This window comes from Patella vulgata, chromosome 6, assembly GCF_932274485.2.
Source record: "Patella vulgata chromosome 6, xgPatVulg1.2, whole genome shotgun sequence".
NCBI classification, from domain to species: Eukaryota; Metazoa; Mollusca; class Gastropoda; family Patellidae; genus Patella; species Patella vulgata.
The window spans coordinates 58,511,686-58,531,479 of NC_065884.2; the positions used below are offsets into that span (position 1 = coordinate 58,511,686).

Below are 19,794 nucleotides of genomic sequence, written 5' to 3' on the forward strand. Positions count from 1 at the left end.
AAATGTAACACCTTTATACTACTATCACCTGTCTCCGTGTTATGGTCAGTGACTATGACACATGATGGACATATTGTCCACACTCATCAACTCACTGTCCAGATTGTTTACTTCGACTGAGTATTAGTGCAGAACCGTTGATTATACTACAGGTATTATATACTTCATTTATGAAATATAATATTTACCTGTGTATATGGGATACCTTTGCTAGATATATAATACATGTATGTTATATAGGTATTATAGTATAAGATAATATAAATAGTTTCACTCCAACATAAATCATTCACACAAAAGCGTTGTTTCTTTTACAAAAAAAATCTTCTCCCAATATCGGAGTTAGCAATAAACAGTCATATCATGTGAAAATGAGGTAGTGTTACTCGAGTGCCAAAATGTGGACGAATGTCCAAGTGTCCATATAAGATGTTATTCAGTTATTTATCCTTTTTTTATTTTTCATTTTTTTTTATTAAATATTTATTGTTTAGCAAACTCTCTACAATATGATATAGTAGTAGTTTTGAACTTACATTATACATTATATATTACAAATTATACTACACAGTAAACTCCCCAGCAAAAGCTCAGCTGAAAAGACCTTCAAAATTTTTCCATCTATCTTGAACTTTGTCACCCAATTTAATTTGTTCTTTTTCAAAATAGTATAATAATTCTTTTTTAAATACATTCAGAATTGATTTATTTTCTCTAAGCCTTTGTTTATATAGGTGTAACTTAGCTAAACTATATATCAAATTTGGAATTTTATTATCATCATTATCAATGCCAAATAATGATGTTGGCATCTCACTCACACCTTAATAATTAAAGAATAAGAAAACTTACAGAGAGAATAAACCTGTGTACACATATATATCACAGGACTGTCCTTATTATTATTACTTTGTTAAGGTTTATTTCTGCGTAAAGTTCACAGTTCACCCAATTAACAATTCCTGCGTTTTTATTAAATGAAATCCACCAGCAGCAATTGTGGACGGATGACAGAGGTGAGGACAACACACGTTGTCATTTAAAATAGTGTACAGATAGACCCAATGTAATCTGAATTGTCAAAATGGGCAAAAAAAAAAAACGTTGACGTAATAATGCTTACAAAACGTGACGGGTCCCGGGCACGAAACAGGACACGTTTTACTGCAGGGCTTATCTGTGATTGACATTCAGTTCTCTTGTAGTTTGGATTGTCTGTGCTGTGACCGTTTGCTGTTATCTGTTGCTGGGTAGTTAGACTTGTTGAATGTCCTCTGTCATCCAAAATATTTACAGCTGTCCACTTGGAATAAATGTCAACATTAGTTAATTTCTAACTTGCCGAGGTTGGGTAATCTAGTGGTTTATCGCGTGCTCGTGAAATCATAAGGTCGGTCATTGAGTCAAGTGCCATGGTTTCAAATCCCCGCGTGTACGTGACAAGGAGTAAGGTCGCCTGTCCAACCTCGTGGGCTTTCATCATGTCTTCCGGTTTCCTCCCACTGCTAGACTCCTACGCGCAAGCTAATTATTGAAATAAAATTGAACCATATGGTGGTCCCGAAATGTAATGTTTATGTCGAGTGGACGTTAAACCCCATTTCTCTCTCAATTATTGTACGATAGTTAATTTCAGCCCCCCTATTCTTTCTCTCAATTATTGTACGACAGGTAATTTCAGTTGTGATAACAGATTATCAACTCCCCCAATGAGAGTTTTGAACAGATCCTAAATTGGAGTGCACTCAGAGGTTAATACAGATTAGCCAATGGATGAGTAAGGGTTATCGACTGAGACAGAGGGGTTCAAGTTAGATGAACACCCGAGCTCGTGCAAGGTGTTCAATTGCGCGAGCTCGGGTGTTCATCTAACTTGACCCCGAGGGTCGAAGTTCGATATCTCACTTACACACTGGATTCTTTGTTTTTGTAAGAAGATGAATGAGTGAATGAAAATGGACGGATACGAGAGAGACGAAAATCAGAGGCCCTTTATCACACAAAATAATTTTACCAATTCGTCTATAACAGGTATCAATATATTATTTTGACTGTCACGTATTGTCGTTTATTTAGCAGATTGAGGGGGGGGGGGTGCATAACCTGAATATAGCCAGTGTATACCTGTTTATTTACGATACATACAAATCAGATCATTCAAATTTCAGGTTTTTTAAATACAATTTTAAGGAATTTGGATTGGTATATGGATAAATGTATTTTAAGCCTATTTGCTGTTTTCAGGTTTTCGGCACTTTTTATACGTCAACATGTCGTATATTTATGTCGCTCCCGTCCGGTGTCTACGCCCTGGAGGCTGAACAATTATGGTCATGAGACGAAGAATCCTATTGATTTTCAATGATTTCCGATAATGACTTCCAGATTTGTGGCCCTTGATATTTAATGTTTTGAGTACTCACCGTCAGTATAGGGCAGAATTAGAAGCCAAATAAGTATGACAATTACTTAATGGGTTGTTATTCGTACTTATATTTTAATGTGTTGTAAATGTTTTCCTTACCGACAAGGGGGGTTCGATGGCCGAATGGTTAGCGCGTGCGCGTTGTATCATAACGTCTGTCATTGAGTACGTGACAAGGTGCAGGGTAGCCTGTCCAACCTCGTGGGTTTTCTCGGGGTCCTCCGGTTTCCTCCCACTGCTAAAGACCCCTACGCCCAAACGAATTATTGAAATAAAATTGAACCATTTTAGTCCCGAAATTACCTCTTTTGTGTCGAGTGGACGTTAAACCCCATTTCTCTCTCCTTCCCCACAAAAGAAAAAATATGCGACACCCTTATTGACTGCCGGACGACTTAGCTGCTGTGGGCGTATGTTTCGTTGTCTGGCAACCTATCTTTAAAATCCACAACAGGCCAATGAATAATATAATAATTATTTGGTGTGAATGGGGTATGCTGCATTGACTGGAATACGTTTTACATTCACGATTTGTCAGCCACAGAACAAAATAACCATGTACGAAAAAATAGCATGTGCGATGATGTAGGAAAGGTGTTTTACAAGATTACAAATTATCTAAAACATGGCCAAACAGAAATTTATCCCAGTTCGCTAGGTTTTGTGTATTTGTTCCTTATACTATTGGATGCGTTTTCTAGCTAATGATACTATTTCACAATCTACATTGAAAAAATATTTATTTATTGTTTTAACTGCATGTATTTATATTTTGTAACTAACACGGTTGATCAGTAAGTTGAACACCCGAGTCAGAACAAAGGGTCCAGTGTGTAAAAATTATTACACCAGCATGCTTTTTTTTTTGGCAAGATATGACACACAGATTTACCGTTTGCGATTTATTCATGCATTCTAGAGTGGCTCAAGGGAGATAACTACAATTTGCTGAAGGTTTTTCTTTCATTATCTGGAGAAAGACCACATTTATTTTCTCCATTCATGTCATGATACGACTGCCCAAAAATCATGAATATTAAATAAACCCTTCTGAAAAAAAATTAGTGGAAATAACTAATTGCAAGAGACAAGACATTTAAATTGAACCATTATGAGTATTTTATTTCTGTGCCTTGTTTTATACAAACAGCCACTAAACAAATAATAGAAGTCATCAATATTGATAATATAAAACATAACATACAAATAATAAATACGCAATCTAATTAAAATACAGATCTATATTTCATTTCGTTTTTTTACTCTCAATGGCCTACACTATATGAAGACTCTTCCAGATCCTACTGTTGTGAGGTCAAGTAAAACAAAATTTTGAACTATAAAAACGAAACAGAATAGGATCTGTGTTTTAATCAGATTGAATAAACACATAGCATGGGTTTTTATAATAGTATTAATGGAAGCACTTAAACCAAATATAAGATATATATTCTCAAATTTATTTGAATTCTAATACTTGTTAGTGCAAGGTCCATGCTATTAGTAAAGACTATTCAAAATACATCCATTAACTTGAATTTTTAAGTGGTTACATCAACATCTGGCAATTATTTAAATTAAACTCTTCAAAATTATTATATACAATTTTATTTGTCCATAATTTAAATAATAAAAATAATCATTGGGATTTTGTCACTTTGTCCATTTCATCAAATAAAGAATAAATATCATTCAGAACTTTTTAATAATTTCCAACACCCACAGCTCTCACTTTAAATTTCATTACCAGGGGAATATGACCTAAGGGGGTTGTGGAGATCATTATAGACAAAAGTATTGAAAAATTCAAAAGAATCAAGAAAATAAAAATAAACAAAGAATGCCACAGAAAGGATAAGAGCAGGATATAGGAAATACATGTAACCAAACCCTCATTCACTGATAACAAAATACAATATATTTACCAATCAATATGATTATACATCAAAAATTACTATCAAAATTATTAACTAAATAAGGCCTGGCACATACACAGGACAAGCTTTGTTTAATTCAAGAAGACCTATAAAGACACTAGCTACTATATACAATAAGCTGGAATGCCCAACCAATTACAACATTATGCTTATATAAGTACTGGAAATTATCACTGGTGTATTGCTAAAATGCCCATTTAATATATACATATACATGTATAAGTTCAGTGGTAGCGCCAGGATTTTCTAGTAGACTCTGAGTCTTCAGCAAAAAATATTCCAAAATACCTTGGGGTAATAAGATTTCTGATATATATTGGATAAGGACACAATCATTACAAATAACTGCATCGCAGCATCTATCAGAATATTGGCTGATTGAGCAAGGATACAACCAGCTACCTTTGAATGGTACTGTTAGTTGGATTTGAAATGTTTATTTTAATGGGAACATTTTAGTTAAAGGCCAAGTTTTAGATTTAAAAGAAATTATTACAGAGCAAAAATATAAAGAAAATATAGCGAGTTTTTGTTCTTGAGATACATAATCTAAAACAGTCTTACAAACATCATATTGGTCAAAAATATCTAGATTAATACATGAAGTTTTACAGTACATCATAAATTGTTAGCTATTTACACATCCCCAAACAAATAACAACTAGTATTTTAGTTATGAACCAAACATTGTTTCATATATAACCATATTATGAATTGTTATAGAATAAAGAATGTTTGTAAACATTTTTCATCTAAAATAAACAAACAAACAAACAAAATGTATTTATATTAGACCATTAAAATGCTACTCTAGTCACAATTAATGTTCATCATTTGAAAAATTTTGAATTCCTTGCAAATACAATACTATGGAAGTTGAATCTCTAATAGGAATATAAGTACAAATATCATTCAATTCCATTCAGTATTTTTAAAGATATGAGGAAGAATTGAAAACTTGTCAACAATCATTTGGTCCAAACAAGCTAGAGCCACCTATAATCTTCACTAAAATCTGTTGATGATCCTCTTTCGAATCCAAGTGAATCCAAATTAAGAGATTATCTACCCTTGATATTTTGATCATTCTTTTCTTAATCAAATGTTAAATAATGCATATGAGTAGACCTTAGTGTGGATTAAGACGTGACAAATCAGTTATTGTCCGGAAAATGCAAAGGGTTTTTAGTCCCCTCCGAAGAACTAGAAACCCTCTTTTTTTGACAGAATCATCTAGTAATGAATGTCCTTTAACCCTGTTTAAACTAATTCTAATTAAGCATGAATATAGAAAAATAATACTTGATATTGAGATACTGAATTTGGAGAGAGTAAAAATATAAAGACTATTTAATATATCAAAAAATATAACAGGTCATTTCTGGGCTAACATATGGTTCAATTTTATTTCAATAATTTGCTAGTGTAAGGCTCTTTAGCAGTAGGAGGACCCAGAAAAAACCCACAAGGTTGGACAAGCAACCCTACCCCTTGTCATGCACATTGTGAAATCAAAAACATACCATTTGACTCAATGACAAACTTTATCATCCAAAGGAAAAGGAACAAAATATGTAAATATGTCATGCTGTAACAACATATAAATATTAGGGTTTTACCTACATACAATATATAAAGCAGGGATCCCTCAAAAACAATTATTAATATATCTATCATCAACATAATTTTTTCTGTCCGGATACCCAAACGAAATAATTTCAAAAAAAGATATTCCCCGACTTGTTTTTACTACAATAAAATATACTACAGGTTTTATAAACAAAATAAATCAAGCCTGGAAATAAGGCACCTGTCACAGACATTGTCAGGCGCAAATTCAGACTTTGCCAGGCACAATCCCTCTGGTACCTATCATTTTATCAGGCAATGATTTATATTTTACCAGTTTTTTTATTTATATCTATAACATATTAGCGGATGACATTGGCATTGCATGGGTTGAGAGTAGTATAACCCCGAAACCATAAGCGGTAGTCCAATGCCATCATGTTATTACCTGGTCCAAGCTACCCCTATACACCACATTTCAGCCTTGGGACACCCCTTGTGTAGCCGCCAACCATGAACAGAAACAGACAAACGACAGTCACAAATATTAGTATAGATGTACAATGTTTAAAATTTCAGGTACCAGTGTTCGACTTTTGACATTATGTCAGGTTCCAGTGTCTGACTTTTGACATTATGTCAGGTTCCAGTGCCTGACTTTTGACATTATGTTAGGTTCCAGTGCCTGACTTTTGACATTATGTCAGGTACCAGTGCCTGACTTTTGACATTATGTCAGGTTCCAGTGTCTGACTTTTGACATTATGTCAGGTTCCAGTGCCTGACTTTTGACATTATGTCAGATACATCAAACACCATAATTTCCAGGCCTGGTTAAAACCAATTGAAATCCCAAGAGATGATATGCTATAAAAAAAAAAAAATCTCATATTACATACATCAGAAAAGAATAATACATGAATATACAATTGTTTATATAATATATAAATATATATTGAGCACTACAACTGAATCTATATTATAATTATATAAACACTATATAAATGAATGACATTATATGTCAAAGCCTTAGCTCTAAATAAAAAATTCGGCTGATCAGTATCTAACCACATATGACTATGTATATTTAACTAACATTTTTATCACTGTTTTAATTCACAATCCATTCTGAAAAGTTCTTCAATAGAAAGGAAATACATGATAATTTGTATATATATATATGATATTCGTGGTGTCTATCTTTAAGATATCTGACTATATCACATGTAATTTAAAGAAAACAACAGGTTTGTCAATCTGAAAAAAAAAATGTCGGCCAAGACCAGTTCACCAGAATAATTAAGTATAAAATGTTTTATATAGAATATGTAACTATACACAGTGTAACTATACAATGACTAGTAAAATATAAACAAGTGTAACTGTAACAAATATATTATTATAACAATTTAAAGGGTTTAACATTCAGTCGACACAAACTAGGTCATTTCGTTACTAACATATGGTTCAATTATGTTTCAATTATTTGCTTGCACATTGGGATTTTTGGCAGTGGGAGGAAATCGGAGAATTCGGAGAAAACCCACGAGGTTGGATAGACAACCCTACTCCTTTTAACGTACAAGCTGGGAATCGAAACCACTCCACTTGACTCAATGACAGATCTTGTTATTTCACATGCACGTGTTAAACCACCAAAATTCCCAAGTACTAGAAGTTAAAGCTGTGTTTAGTGAAGCAATTTTCGCTGTGAGCTGTCAATGTCCCAAATATTGCACATTCTCATTTAAGCTCAATCTCATATAGGCAATTTAAACATGTTTGTAATGCCCAATGTCCGGTTAATGGAAATAACTTTACTCACTCCATGAGGTTAAATATAATGCAGATTTATAATTTGTAATACTAAATATACTTAAATCATAATAAAATTGTTAGGGAAGTTCTAACAAACTACAATATTTCCAATGAAAGCAATATTTTATTAATCGATAACTACTAATTACAATTAATGCCTTATATAATAAATATGATTTTCACAAGAGATTTAATGTCTGTACTCTAATATTATCAATATATTCCACTATACATCTGCAGCTAATTCTGATAGCATTTTGTGGGTATGTATTGCAAAAAAGACATCATATCTAAGCAAATTAGTCACCATAAAACATACATTATGCAAGAGCTAAATCTGCCTATTGCAGGTCTTTCTTTAGGCCTGAAATTTTAAATGTTATCTAAGTTATTAATTAGACACTAATTAACTTGTCCAGACCATAATCAACTCTCGATGGCATCGCTAGTCTGCGATGTTTATTGGATTAGGTTACGGTTTGATGTTCGACTTCCATTCATAATGTAATCATAAAATGGATAATCAAGACTATATGTTTTATCGTACCGACTTTAGTAATCGAGGCTAGGCTGAAAATTCAATTGCTTAAATCTCAGTTCAGAGTGGATCCATTTGACTGAATTTTTCAGCAAATTCCCTTTACATTATCTAGTTTTATGTTTTTAACTATTATAATGAGAACTGCCTGCTCTTTATCTAATCTCCCATAATGTATCTTTAATGACAACTAACCTTTGTAATATAATACCATTGCTGACAATTATAATCACAATCACAAAGGTGACATAAAATAATGAATTCCCTACACCATAAAATCTGTTCAAATGACTATTTTAGTAAATGGATTTCGATAATGTTAGACCCTATATACGAGACTGTTTATTGATAACAGAACACATTAATGGCCAGTTGAATAGATTTTCTATTTCCATGGGTTAAAAGTTGTAAGCTCATGTCATCTGCATCCAAGGTCATACAAAAAAGATATTCTGAAGAGGGGGTGGGGGGGGTATTTTTGTGTTTTTATTTTGTCAAAGGATCATGTGGATAAGTGGCCGATCACAAACTTCACATTTCAAGGATCTACATCTCATCCTCTGTTTACATGTTTATTTACAAGCATTAAAGATGCATCATTCAAGATCTCAATTTGCCTATTGTAGATCTGTCTAGGCCTTATATATTATATAAATTATTAATTAGATATTTATTAACATGACAAGCCATCGGATGCTCGAGATTTTAACTAGATTAGAGCAGTTTGGCCATTTAATGATTTAATTTTAAAAAAAGGAGAAGCAAGACTAAGTATCAAATATACCAGTACCTTGGTTACGATAATAAACAATCAATGCATACGTCTTGTCAAAACTACAAACAGTTATAACTTGGCTCAGAATAAAATTATTTGAATGAAATTTTCAATATATTCATTTTGCATATTTTTGAACTATTATAGCAAGAATGACCAGCTCTTTATCTAAATCTTACATAATTTATCTTTAATTATTTTCTCAATCTATGACCGAAAGCACAGATTCTGTAGAAATGTGAACGCACTCCTTCCATCATTTCTCTCCCATAACTAGATGCAAAATGAAATAGGGTTTAACGTCTTATTGTTGGCTAATGAAGATGGGTATACCTACGCCATAAAGTGTGCTATTAGCGTAATTTCGCCCGGAATCTAAACCACACCAGTTGACTCAATGACAGACCTTATGATACAACGCGCATAAACAAACTATTTGACCATCCAACCCCACCCTCTGGGAAGCAGAATATCTTTTTTATTTGATATAATCATAAAGCAATTTTAAATATTTATATATAAAAGTTGGTCCCTATCACAATATTCAACACTCTATGAAGTAGCTTCTAAAGCAGGACTACTTTGTTTCGTCTGCAGGCGTCTGTTTCTCATTCGTTGTACGGGTTCTGAGATGTCCGACTGCTGTTCAAAATAAGCTACAATTGGAGGCTCAGTCAACATGGAAGCCATAATCTGTTCAAATGTAATAGACCAATCACCATCTGCCTTACTTCCAGCAGATTTTGTTGATTCCGATGATTGATGGCTCTCGTACATGGACACACCTATGCCACTTTCACCATTACTACCGTTTCCAGCTTTCTCAATTTTATCATTTTCAATTGTCTCTACAGAATCAGTAATTGCGCTAGGAACAGCATCACTGGTGTTATCTGCTCCTGTCGCATCCATACCAAAGGGGGCACCGCTATCTGGACTAGCAGACAGGTCACTTCTGCTATCTAAACTGGATGACAAAGGTACATCGGATGCATAACTCTGTGTTTCATCTGATACTGATTTTTGCATATAAAATCTTTTGCCTACATCTCCGATCTGTAGCAGAAGTGTACCAATGGAGGCAATAGAATGATAAAGATTTTGTTGATCTTTGTTATCGAGAAACATATCATATAAAGTCTTCCATAGTTGTATAAACTGAACCTAAAACACAAAAGTAAAATGCATTAAAGATACATTCCCACATACAAACTATGTGATTTGATGATATATTTGGACTAAAAACATATTCAAACTAACTAATCTATCAAAAATTTGCTTCAAATCTCTCAAAAAAAAACTTTGTATTCGCGAGGAGATACCCCAAGCTATAAAAAATCTATTTTTAGAAGCCATGTTTGTCACCAAGTTGATTGACAGAGGGGCGATTGTTCAGAATGTATTTGTCATTACTTACTGTCCATTTACCATACATATTGAGGCCTAACTAAATTCTTGAATTATTTTCTGCACACTCCTTTGTACTCAATGTTCACAAAACAGCCTAACCATTCGATCAAGAAATAACAACCTTATGTCAAGCTGGCAGACAATAAGTCATGGGGTTGCCAGTTAGTAATATCATGACATTCTTGCCCATAGGTGTTCTTCAGGGTGTTCTAGCAAGATTGGGCATCTGTATTTGCCATACTTTTATTGGAAATAACCACCCGATAAATACTTTCGATAAATACTTTCGTGAGAATGTATCTTTAATGTCTTGTCCACACAACATATCAACCATTTTTATAGTCAGAGAGAGAGAGAGAGAGAGAGAGAGATGTGTTAATGAATGTCCAAAAATGGTTTGTTATACAGTAGACTTCGCATATAACGGACAACTCGGGACCGGAAGAAATCGTCTGTTATAAACGGTGTCCGTTATACAAAAAAATCTGCTATTGACCCTGAATTAGCGACCAGAAGGTAACACCATCCCATGAAATAACAACATTTATCATATGCAGAATCTACAGAACATACATGTATTTACATAAAAGTCATGTATGTATTCACATATTATGGATGTTCAAAATAAACGAGCTTATTTGAAAAAGTCTGTATTGCAGGCAGGTCTGCTTGAATCCGCCAGAAACACGAAGAAAATCAGTAATATTATCATTTTGTTCTGCTTATTCGAGAGTCTGTTAAAAAAAGATCTTTTACATTGGTTTGTTGATTAGGGACCAATGAAAATCGTCCATTATTAACGATTGTCCGTTATACAGTGTCCGCTATAAAAGACTTTGAAAATAAGAAATTTCTATTACAAAAATCGGGACCAAACTGTTGTGTCTGTTATAAGCGATTGTCCGTTGTATGCGCGTCCGTTATATGCGGAGTCTACTGTACTTCAAAAATTCACTTGAGCTCAGTGTTCTTTAGCAGTAGGAGAAAACCAGAGATGCAAGAGAACAGCAACAAGGTTAGGCAGGCAGGCAAACCCTACTTCTTGTTATCTACAAATACAAGATGGACCATAACACTTGTTACAATGACAGCTGTTAGGGCCACATGGATAGACTAACGGATGACCCCAGTGTTTGAGAAAATACACGTCCACATCTTTGTTAAATGTTGATAAGAACACAGTAATGAATGGACAACCCACATCCACATATTCATTAAATTTTGACAAAAGGGCAGCAATTAATGGAGAGCCAACATCTACAGGTCTGTTATATTTTGGCTAAAGGGCAGCAATTAATGGACAACCGGTCCAACTTGGAGGATTCATACTTGAATACAACACTAACCTGATTCATCCTACCAACATTTTTATAATCTTCCTTTCTGTCCGATTGCAATCTCTCACTTAATGTTCTCTTTCTTCTTCTATTTACATATATACCATCATCTGTAATGAATGAATGATGGAATGAATAAATGAATGAATGATGGAATGAATGAATAAATGAATGATGGAATAAATGAATGTATGATGGAATAAATGAATGAATGATAGAATGAATTAATGAATGATGGAATTATTAAATGAATGAACAGAAAACTTTAAATCATTCAAACTTTCACAGGATGTACTTCTGCTAACTTTCAATTAATTAGTGGACAATGCAGGATGGTGACAGTGACAGCATCATTTCTGCCTAGTCTTCTACAGTGTATGTGTACAAAATGCTGTTCAACACAAACAAATGAATAGAACAGTACTATAGCACTATGAGCACTACAACGTTGCTTTCTTGGTTTATTGCCAATATTCCACCTTATTTGAACATCCAACATCTGTGTGTAAAGTGAAGGCTGCACACAGAAAACAGGCCATACATATTGTGAACACTAATATCACAGCCAGAAATCCTCTCGCTTGAGTTTAAAATGAAGGAAAAACAGCCACAAATATTGTGAACACTGTAATCTCCCAGCCAGTCACTCAAGTTTCAAGTGTTAAGCGGAAATATATAAGTCAAGCTTACCAAGAACATAATCATCTGATTTAGAGTCTGGACTAGGTGTAGAACTATCTAGTAAAAGTGTATTAGCTGTAGAATCAGTCAGTGTAGTATCAACTTGCTTGGGTTCAGTTGTCTCTATAGGTAATGTTGTTGGAGGTGTAGTCTTACTTTCTACTTCACTCTCTATATAAAACATTAATACATTTATACCTTGTAACAATAGTCAAGAGTTAAGATAAACATGAAACCCAGTGTAAATTAGATTGTGAAATTCGTAGAGTTTTATGTAAGATGTTTTTATAAAGTGGCAAGGGGTCTATTTAAGTCGAAATAATTTATTGGTATCCATCAACCTTTACTCATATGTAGATTAATTTATAAACTAAGCTATTGGCAATATTCTAGAATAATGTCTATTGTTGAACTGTAAACAAATTTTATTTTGGTTGCCAACCAATTTAAGAATTATTTATTAATATTTTCTTTGTGAAATTTGGAGATTTACAATAAGATTCAATACAATTTTTAGCTGGCCATAAATATAGCATGTTCTAACTATATGCAATTACTGAAAGGTTATTATCAATCATTATCACCCAATAATGCATTCTACAGTAGATATCGCTTGTGTTATATATTTCATAATCTACTTTACATGAATTTGATTGGTTAAATTTCTTGTTAAAAGTAACTTTTTTTATATTAAAAATGAACTATTGTTATTCAGTTGACCTTGATGGAAACACTGGGTCAATATAAAGGACTTTGCAATGGTTGAATTGCTGTCAAAAAATGATATATCACTACGCCATAATGTTCAGTAAAAGTGAAATCTACAGCAAAGAATTATATTTATCTATTTGTGCATGTAAGAAGGGATTGGGTGATAAATAAAATCTCCTACTCGTCTTTTTTGATATCAAAAAATATCAACTTGTGTTGATATTTTTTGATATCAAAAAAGACTGGTAGGAGATTCTCTATATAACAATACCGCTACTCTGACTTACGATCCTTATCCTTGACTTGAGGGTCCTTATCCTTAACTTGACTGTCTTTTTCCTTGACTTGACTATCCTTATCCTTGACTTGACTGTCCTTATCCTTGACTTGACTGTCCTTATCCTTGACTTGACTGTCCTTGTCCTTGACTTGACTGTCCTTATCCTTGATTTCACTCTCTTTATCCTTTTTTATATCTGGTACTTGTGTTGTATCTGGTAGTGGACTTGGTAATTCTAAATCTGTACAAATTTAAACCATAAAATAAATATTTATCACGTAATATATTATTTAAAACAACTCAATTTTAAATGAAATTAAAATTAATCTTAATCCATACTTAAAATGAAGTCAGATCACACCAATTTCAATTTCTATTATTGTGGAATACCTATTAAAAGAGAGAGAGAGAAATGGGGTTTAACGTCCACTTGACTAGAACTAGGTCATTTCAGGACTAACATATGGTTTTAATTTTATTTCAATAATACGCTTGTGCGTAGGGGTCTTTAGCAGTGGGAAGGAACAGGAGGACCTGGAGAAAACCCACAAGGTTGGATAGGTGACCCTACTCCTTGTCAAGCGGGAAATTGAACTCATGCAACTTGACTCATTGACAGACCTTATGGTCCAACTGGCACGCATCCTCCCCTCCCACCCCCAAATACCTATTAAATATGTCGCTTCCTATTTCTTTCTGAAATTAACTAACTATATGTTTGCTCTTCTCAACTTTCATTGCTATTTATTCAAACATGTTTCTCCCTATTTCTCTCTGAAATTAACTAACTACATGTATATGGTTGCTTTTCTCAACCTTCATTGCTATTTATTCAAAAAGACCCTGAACAAATGAAATTTAATCAATTGGTCTTTCTGTACTTATTTTAGGATCCGTAGGTCTTTCTGTACTTATTTTAGGACCAGTAGGTCTTTCCATACTTATTTCCTTCAAAAATGATTGCATTTTCATGGAAATTTACAATAATCCATGTTTTACATTTTACTTAAGATTTGATAGTAAGGTTTCCATCATGCTACAATATCAGCCTCACATGCTTCATTCTAGAAGAGAATTTAAGTCTGAATTTGTACGAGGCTTAAAAAAGTACATATAATTTACCCCAGAGAGAGTTATAGAAAAGTTAAAGTATCATTCCCAAGAGTTTTGTGTCTACACTGTAAAAAATTAGCAAGAATAAAGACCATTATCATATCCTGTCTGACGTTATTTCCACGTTTCGTTCATACCTTCAGAATCCTCTTTTGTCGAGTTTAAATCTGAATCTTCTTCAAAGAATTCGGCGGCCTCCACCCCACTTTCTGTAGAATCTGTTAAAACCAACCACCATATAATATAAAGACAGTACAGAGAGAAGTGTACATTCCTGACATATAAACTCAATAACAGACAGAGGAGAACACTGACATTCCTGACACAGAGAGAGAAATGAAATGAAATGAAATGAAATGGGGTTTAACGTCCTACTGTTCTGCTCCTATACTGGGCTAATAAAGACGGGCATACGCCATACAGTGTGCTATGAGGGAAATTTTGCCCGGGCAGCGGCACTATTGCCTACTCTTATATCGAATTCCAACTGCCAAGGGATCTTTTACGTGCATTCCAATGTTTACACGGAACCTCGTTTTTTTGTCTCATCCGAAGGACTAGACAGCTGTCCTTGTCAGGCCCTCCGTCCTGCACAGAGAGAGAAAGAGAAATGGAGTTTTACATGGAACCTGTTTTTCTCCTCATCCAAATGACCAGAAGCTTTTTCTAGCAAGGTGCTACTCCCTGAAAAGGGGAAACTCCCAAACAGGAAAATCCTGAGGAATTTTCAACCAAAAGAGAGAAAGAGAGAAATGTAGTTTATCGACCAGTCGACACAAACTAGGTCATTTCAGGACCAAAATATGGTTCATTTCAATTTTAATAATTTGCTTGCACACGGAGGTCTTTAGCAGTTGGAGACAACTGTGGGGTCCACAGGATTGGACAGGCGACCCTACTACTTGTAACGTACAGGCTGGGAATTGACACCACGCAATTTATGATCTAAAGGGCAGGTGTTAAACCAATTAGGCCACCCAATGCCAAGCTCAAAAGAACCTGCTCAGTCAACAACGAGTTCGAACCAGGGATCTCCGCCTTGGCGAGCTGATGCCATACACGACAACACAACGACTTACTAGTCACCATCATCCAGTCTAATATTTTTACAAATCAAGACATATTCCAGTTCTTCGAGTACCGTCCCTGATTTAATTCTGTTGGCAGCACATAATGCTATTGTTATTAATCATAGTGTCCAACAGTGAGGCTCTGTGACACAAGACTCATCAAAGGGAGATAACAGCTGGAATAAGACCTTTTTTGACTGACATGTAATTCACACTTTACAGGTATTACAACTGATTTGAAAACAACGCAAACAAAACATGCCTTGTACCGGAATTCATGCAAATAATTAAAATGTAGCAAAAACACAAATGCACAAAAAAACACAGTAAATAAATAAATAAGAGATTTCAAAGATATACATTATTAAAATTAAGATCAACAATAGAGAGTATATCTATATAAAACAGTATTTATAATATTTAGCTCCATTTATCTCCCTGTAGTTACAAACTCTATAAAATTTATATACAGCATAATTTATATACAGCATAATATAATTTGTAACTACAGGGAGATAAATGGAGTTAAACATCCAGTAAAGTTTGGACAACTTCAGAGAAAACCTGTGAGGTTCGGCATGCAACCCTAATCCTTGAGAGATTAACCCTGAAGCTTCCAGAGAAGACCGATGTATGACTTTTTCATGGTCTCATTAATCATAAAATTAGGATCACTGAGGTATAGTAACACACAATTCTCAAATACTGTTACATATAGAGTTATTAATTAGAGCATCTAAAGAAATGTAAAATAAAACATGCAATCATTAACAAATCATAAATTAAGCAAATAAAAAAATAAAATAATGAATGCAAATAAAAAATATTAAAGCATTTGATCGAAGAACCCTGAAATATATGTTTCAAAATATGTTGAAATTAACATGGGCCATCTTTAAAAGTCATTTTGATTAAAAACCCACACTGAACTTTTCTTGGCTCTTTATTTTTCACAGACCCCTGTTTTCCAGCACATCCCATGTAGATCCGTTTCCAGAACATCACTGGCGGAGCCATTTTCCAGTGCATTCCGTGCTGACCATGGATGCCAGACTGGAAAACACTGATCTAATTCATCATATCTTTTTTAAAACTTAAAACTGAAAAATGTTTCCCCTCCTTTTCAATCCAACAATCTAATCTGTAACTTGTGATTTTAATACTTTCAGTTACCCTGATGATCTTTTTGATTTATTCCCGTTAAATGAGATAGATGTAAGTATTACCTGTATTTGGTGAAGTTGGTGTCTCAACTTCTTCCTCCTCGTCATCATTAACGAAAGCTGGTGGTAGATGTAAATAATATAATAACTTTAATCTCTGAGCTACGCTACCTTTACACATTATACCCATTATATGTACAAACTCTTTAAAATTGATCATGTTATCTTTATTCTCATCAAGATACTGAAAAAACAAAAGTAGATGCATGTCATCCCTGTTTATATGAAATGAAATGGGGTTTGCCATCCTACTGTTCTAATGAAGAGAGGCATAGGCCATACAGTGTGCTATGAGGGAAATTTTGCTCAGAAACGTGGCGCTACAGCCTCCTATTCTTTGGAATTCCAAATGCCAAGGGATCTTTTACGTGCACACCAATGTGTCAACAGGAACTCAGTTTTTCATTCTATCCAAACGACTATATGTTGTTCCTTGCCAGACCCTTTGTCCTGCATGTACATATTGGCATGAAAGTATAAGAAACCTTGGCTGTTGGAATTCAATATAAGAGTAGACTGTAGCGCCGCTGGTTTGTCTAATTGGGGTTGTTTGCATGTAGTGGTTATTCTGAACTTAAACACACATTATGCAAGATCTAAATCTGCCTATTGCAGATCTTTCTTTAATTAACTTATCCAGGCCATAATCAACTCTTGATGCCATCGGATTTCCCCGATATTAAATAGATTAGAACAGTTCAGCCATATTTTGATTTAAGCTAAAAATGAAGGAGCGAAAAATTATTGCACACGTCTTGTCAAACCTTCAAAGGCTAATATCTTCACTCGCAATAGAGTAATTGGAATGAAATTTTCAAATTATTCATTTTACATTATCTATTTTTGAACTATTATAGCAAGAATGGCTAGCTCGTTATCTAAATCTTACATAATGTATCTTTAATATTATATACAATTATCATTTTATCCAAGGCAACAGGAGATTTTTATATATATCTTTTGCAACACTAACGTTTTTCCAAATGGACTAGCCAAGATAATGTACAAAACAGAAACTTACCCTGAAAGCTCTAAGGGAGAGAACTCCAGCATGTAAACCAGTTGCCCATGGTGATAGAGACAGAAACATTGTTTTAAACTGATCATAATCAACTTTATATTGTTCATAATATGGTCGTGATGGATCAAATTTATCAGCTGTATCAACTGGTTGTTGACTTGTTCTCCAATAACATGATGTTAAATATTCCTCCTGTTCAAATAGTCACATAATAAATAGTAAAGGGAGAAAGAGAGAGAGAGACTGAGGTTTAACAACCACTCGACAAAAACTAGGTCATTTTGGGACTAACACATGGTTCAATTTTATTTCAAAAATTCGCTTGCACGTAGGGGTCTTTAGAAGTGGGTGGAAACCAGAGGACCAACAAGGTTGGATAGGCAACACGTCTCCTTGTCACACACAACCGGAAATCGTAACCATGCCAGTTGACTCAATGATACAGACCTTATGATACAACGCGCACGCATAACCATGTGGCCATCTAAGCCCCCAAATGTAAAGGGAACAATCAGACTGAATGCATTACATTAAATGTAAGATACATCATTTTTTTTAAGTCATTGTGTTATCAGGTAGCTGTGTGTTGATTTCATAAAATTTGAGCCTTTGGCATTAAATATTAGCACTTCTTTACATCTAGATATCTTGATGCAAAGAACCCAAGGTAAAGACTGCAAAAACGCCAGGGACCCAAGGGGTTAAAATTCCATACTAACACTTATACTATTTTAACATGTTAATTAGGAGGTGTATCTCATTGTCTCATGTCCTGACTTTAGTTTGCACTGGTTGGTTGTATCTAATTTATGTCCAGACGTACCTGGTACAGAGACTGCGAAATGTTCAGGTATTCAGCACTCAAAGGGTTACAATATTTAGTTACTTGAAATTGCTCTTAGTATTTTAAAACAAAAGTAAAAACCTTCAATGCTTGGAGGGGTATCTTATTGTTTCATACACTTGTAACACATCTCTGTGTTAAATGGGGATAAAAATATCATAATCTTCATACTATTCTGAACTTCTAACTTGATTTATTTTTTAATCTATATGCTTTTGATTATACAAATGTAAAAGTGTTTAAAAACTTACCTTAAATAAAATATAGAGATCATCCAGTTCTTTACCTTTACATAATGTATCTGATGCAACACTTCTTAATACATTACGCTTTGTACTGTCTTCAATAGTCTGGATAACAAAAAAATATATAAAACTCAGTTATTTTGTGTTACATGTAAATAGCCCAGAAATTGATTGCATATACCTATATCCTATTTTGATCCCAAAAAAAGACAACTGAAATCATTTAAACATATTCATAAACCTACCCTACCTGGAGAATTCATAATCTGTATTATAAACATAACCTACCCAAATAACTCGTAATCTTTATCAAAAGTAAAATCTATCTTACCCGAACAACTCATAATCTGTATTGTAAGCATAACCTACCTAAACAACTCACAATCTGCATTGTAACCTTAACCTACCTGAACAACTCATAATCTAAATTGTAAGCATAACCTACCTGAACAACTCGTAATCTGTATTGTAATCGTAATTTATCCACCACCTGATTACTGATATTACCAAATAATCTATAACTTTGTTCTATTAAACCAGTCACATCTACAGATGACTACAATGAAATATAAACATAATGATGATAACACAGACAAACTACATGGGGTTTTATTCAGACATCCTGAATAAAAATATTGTTTTAAAAAACCTTACATGTTCTGAGAATATCATAGTGTCTCATCAACACAATACTTCAGTCAGGTTATCTGAATCTACAATGTATGTGTATTTATTTTGTGACTGTCATTTGTGGGATTGTGATTGGAGGCTACACTAGGGTTGTCCAGAGGCTGAAA

General features: G+C 33.9%; 1 protein-coding gene across 2 annotated transcripts in view; it reads right to left on the minus strand.

Moving 5' to 3' along the window:
- Positions 1 to 3,520: 3,520 nt before the first annotated feature.
- The window catches only part of LOC126824437 (TBC1 domain family member 9), a 33,932-nt gene continuing 17,658 nt past the window's right edge, over positions 3,521 to 19,794 (minus strand). Inside the window, exons 23-31 of one of the 2 annotated variants that reach the window (XM_050553663.2) lie at positions 19,443 to 19,553; positions 19,004 to 19,102; positions 17,909 to 18,100; positions 16,891 to 17,071; positions 14,732 to 14,812; positions 13,489 to 13,722; positions 12,500 to 12,661; positions 11,819 to 11,919; positions 3,521 to 10,226 (exon numbers count right to left, since the gene is read on the minus strand). In XM_050553663.2, the coding sequence (XP_050409620.1) occupies positions 9,615 to 10,226; positions 11,819 to 11,919; positions 12,500 to 12,661; positions 13,489 to 13,722; positions 14,732 to 14,812; positions 16,891 to 17,071; positions 17,909 to 18,100; positions 19,004 to 19,102; positions 19,443 to 19,553 (1,773 nt within the window). In that variant the 3' untranslated portion in view covers positions 3,521 to 9,614. The remainder of the gene's footprint in view (positions 10,227 to 11,818; positions 11,920 to 12,499; positions 12,662 to 13,488; positions 13,723 to 14,731; positions 14,813 to 16,890; positions 17,072 to 17,908; positions 18,101 to 19,003; positions 19,103 to 19,442; positions 19,554 to 19,794) is intronic. The other variant, XM_050553664.2, reaches the window with a different exon arrangement.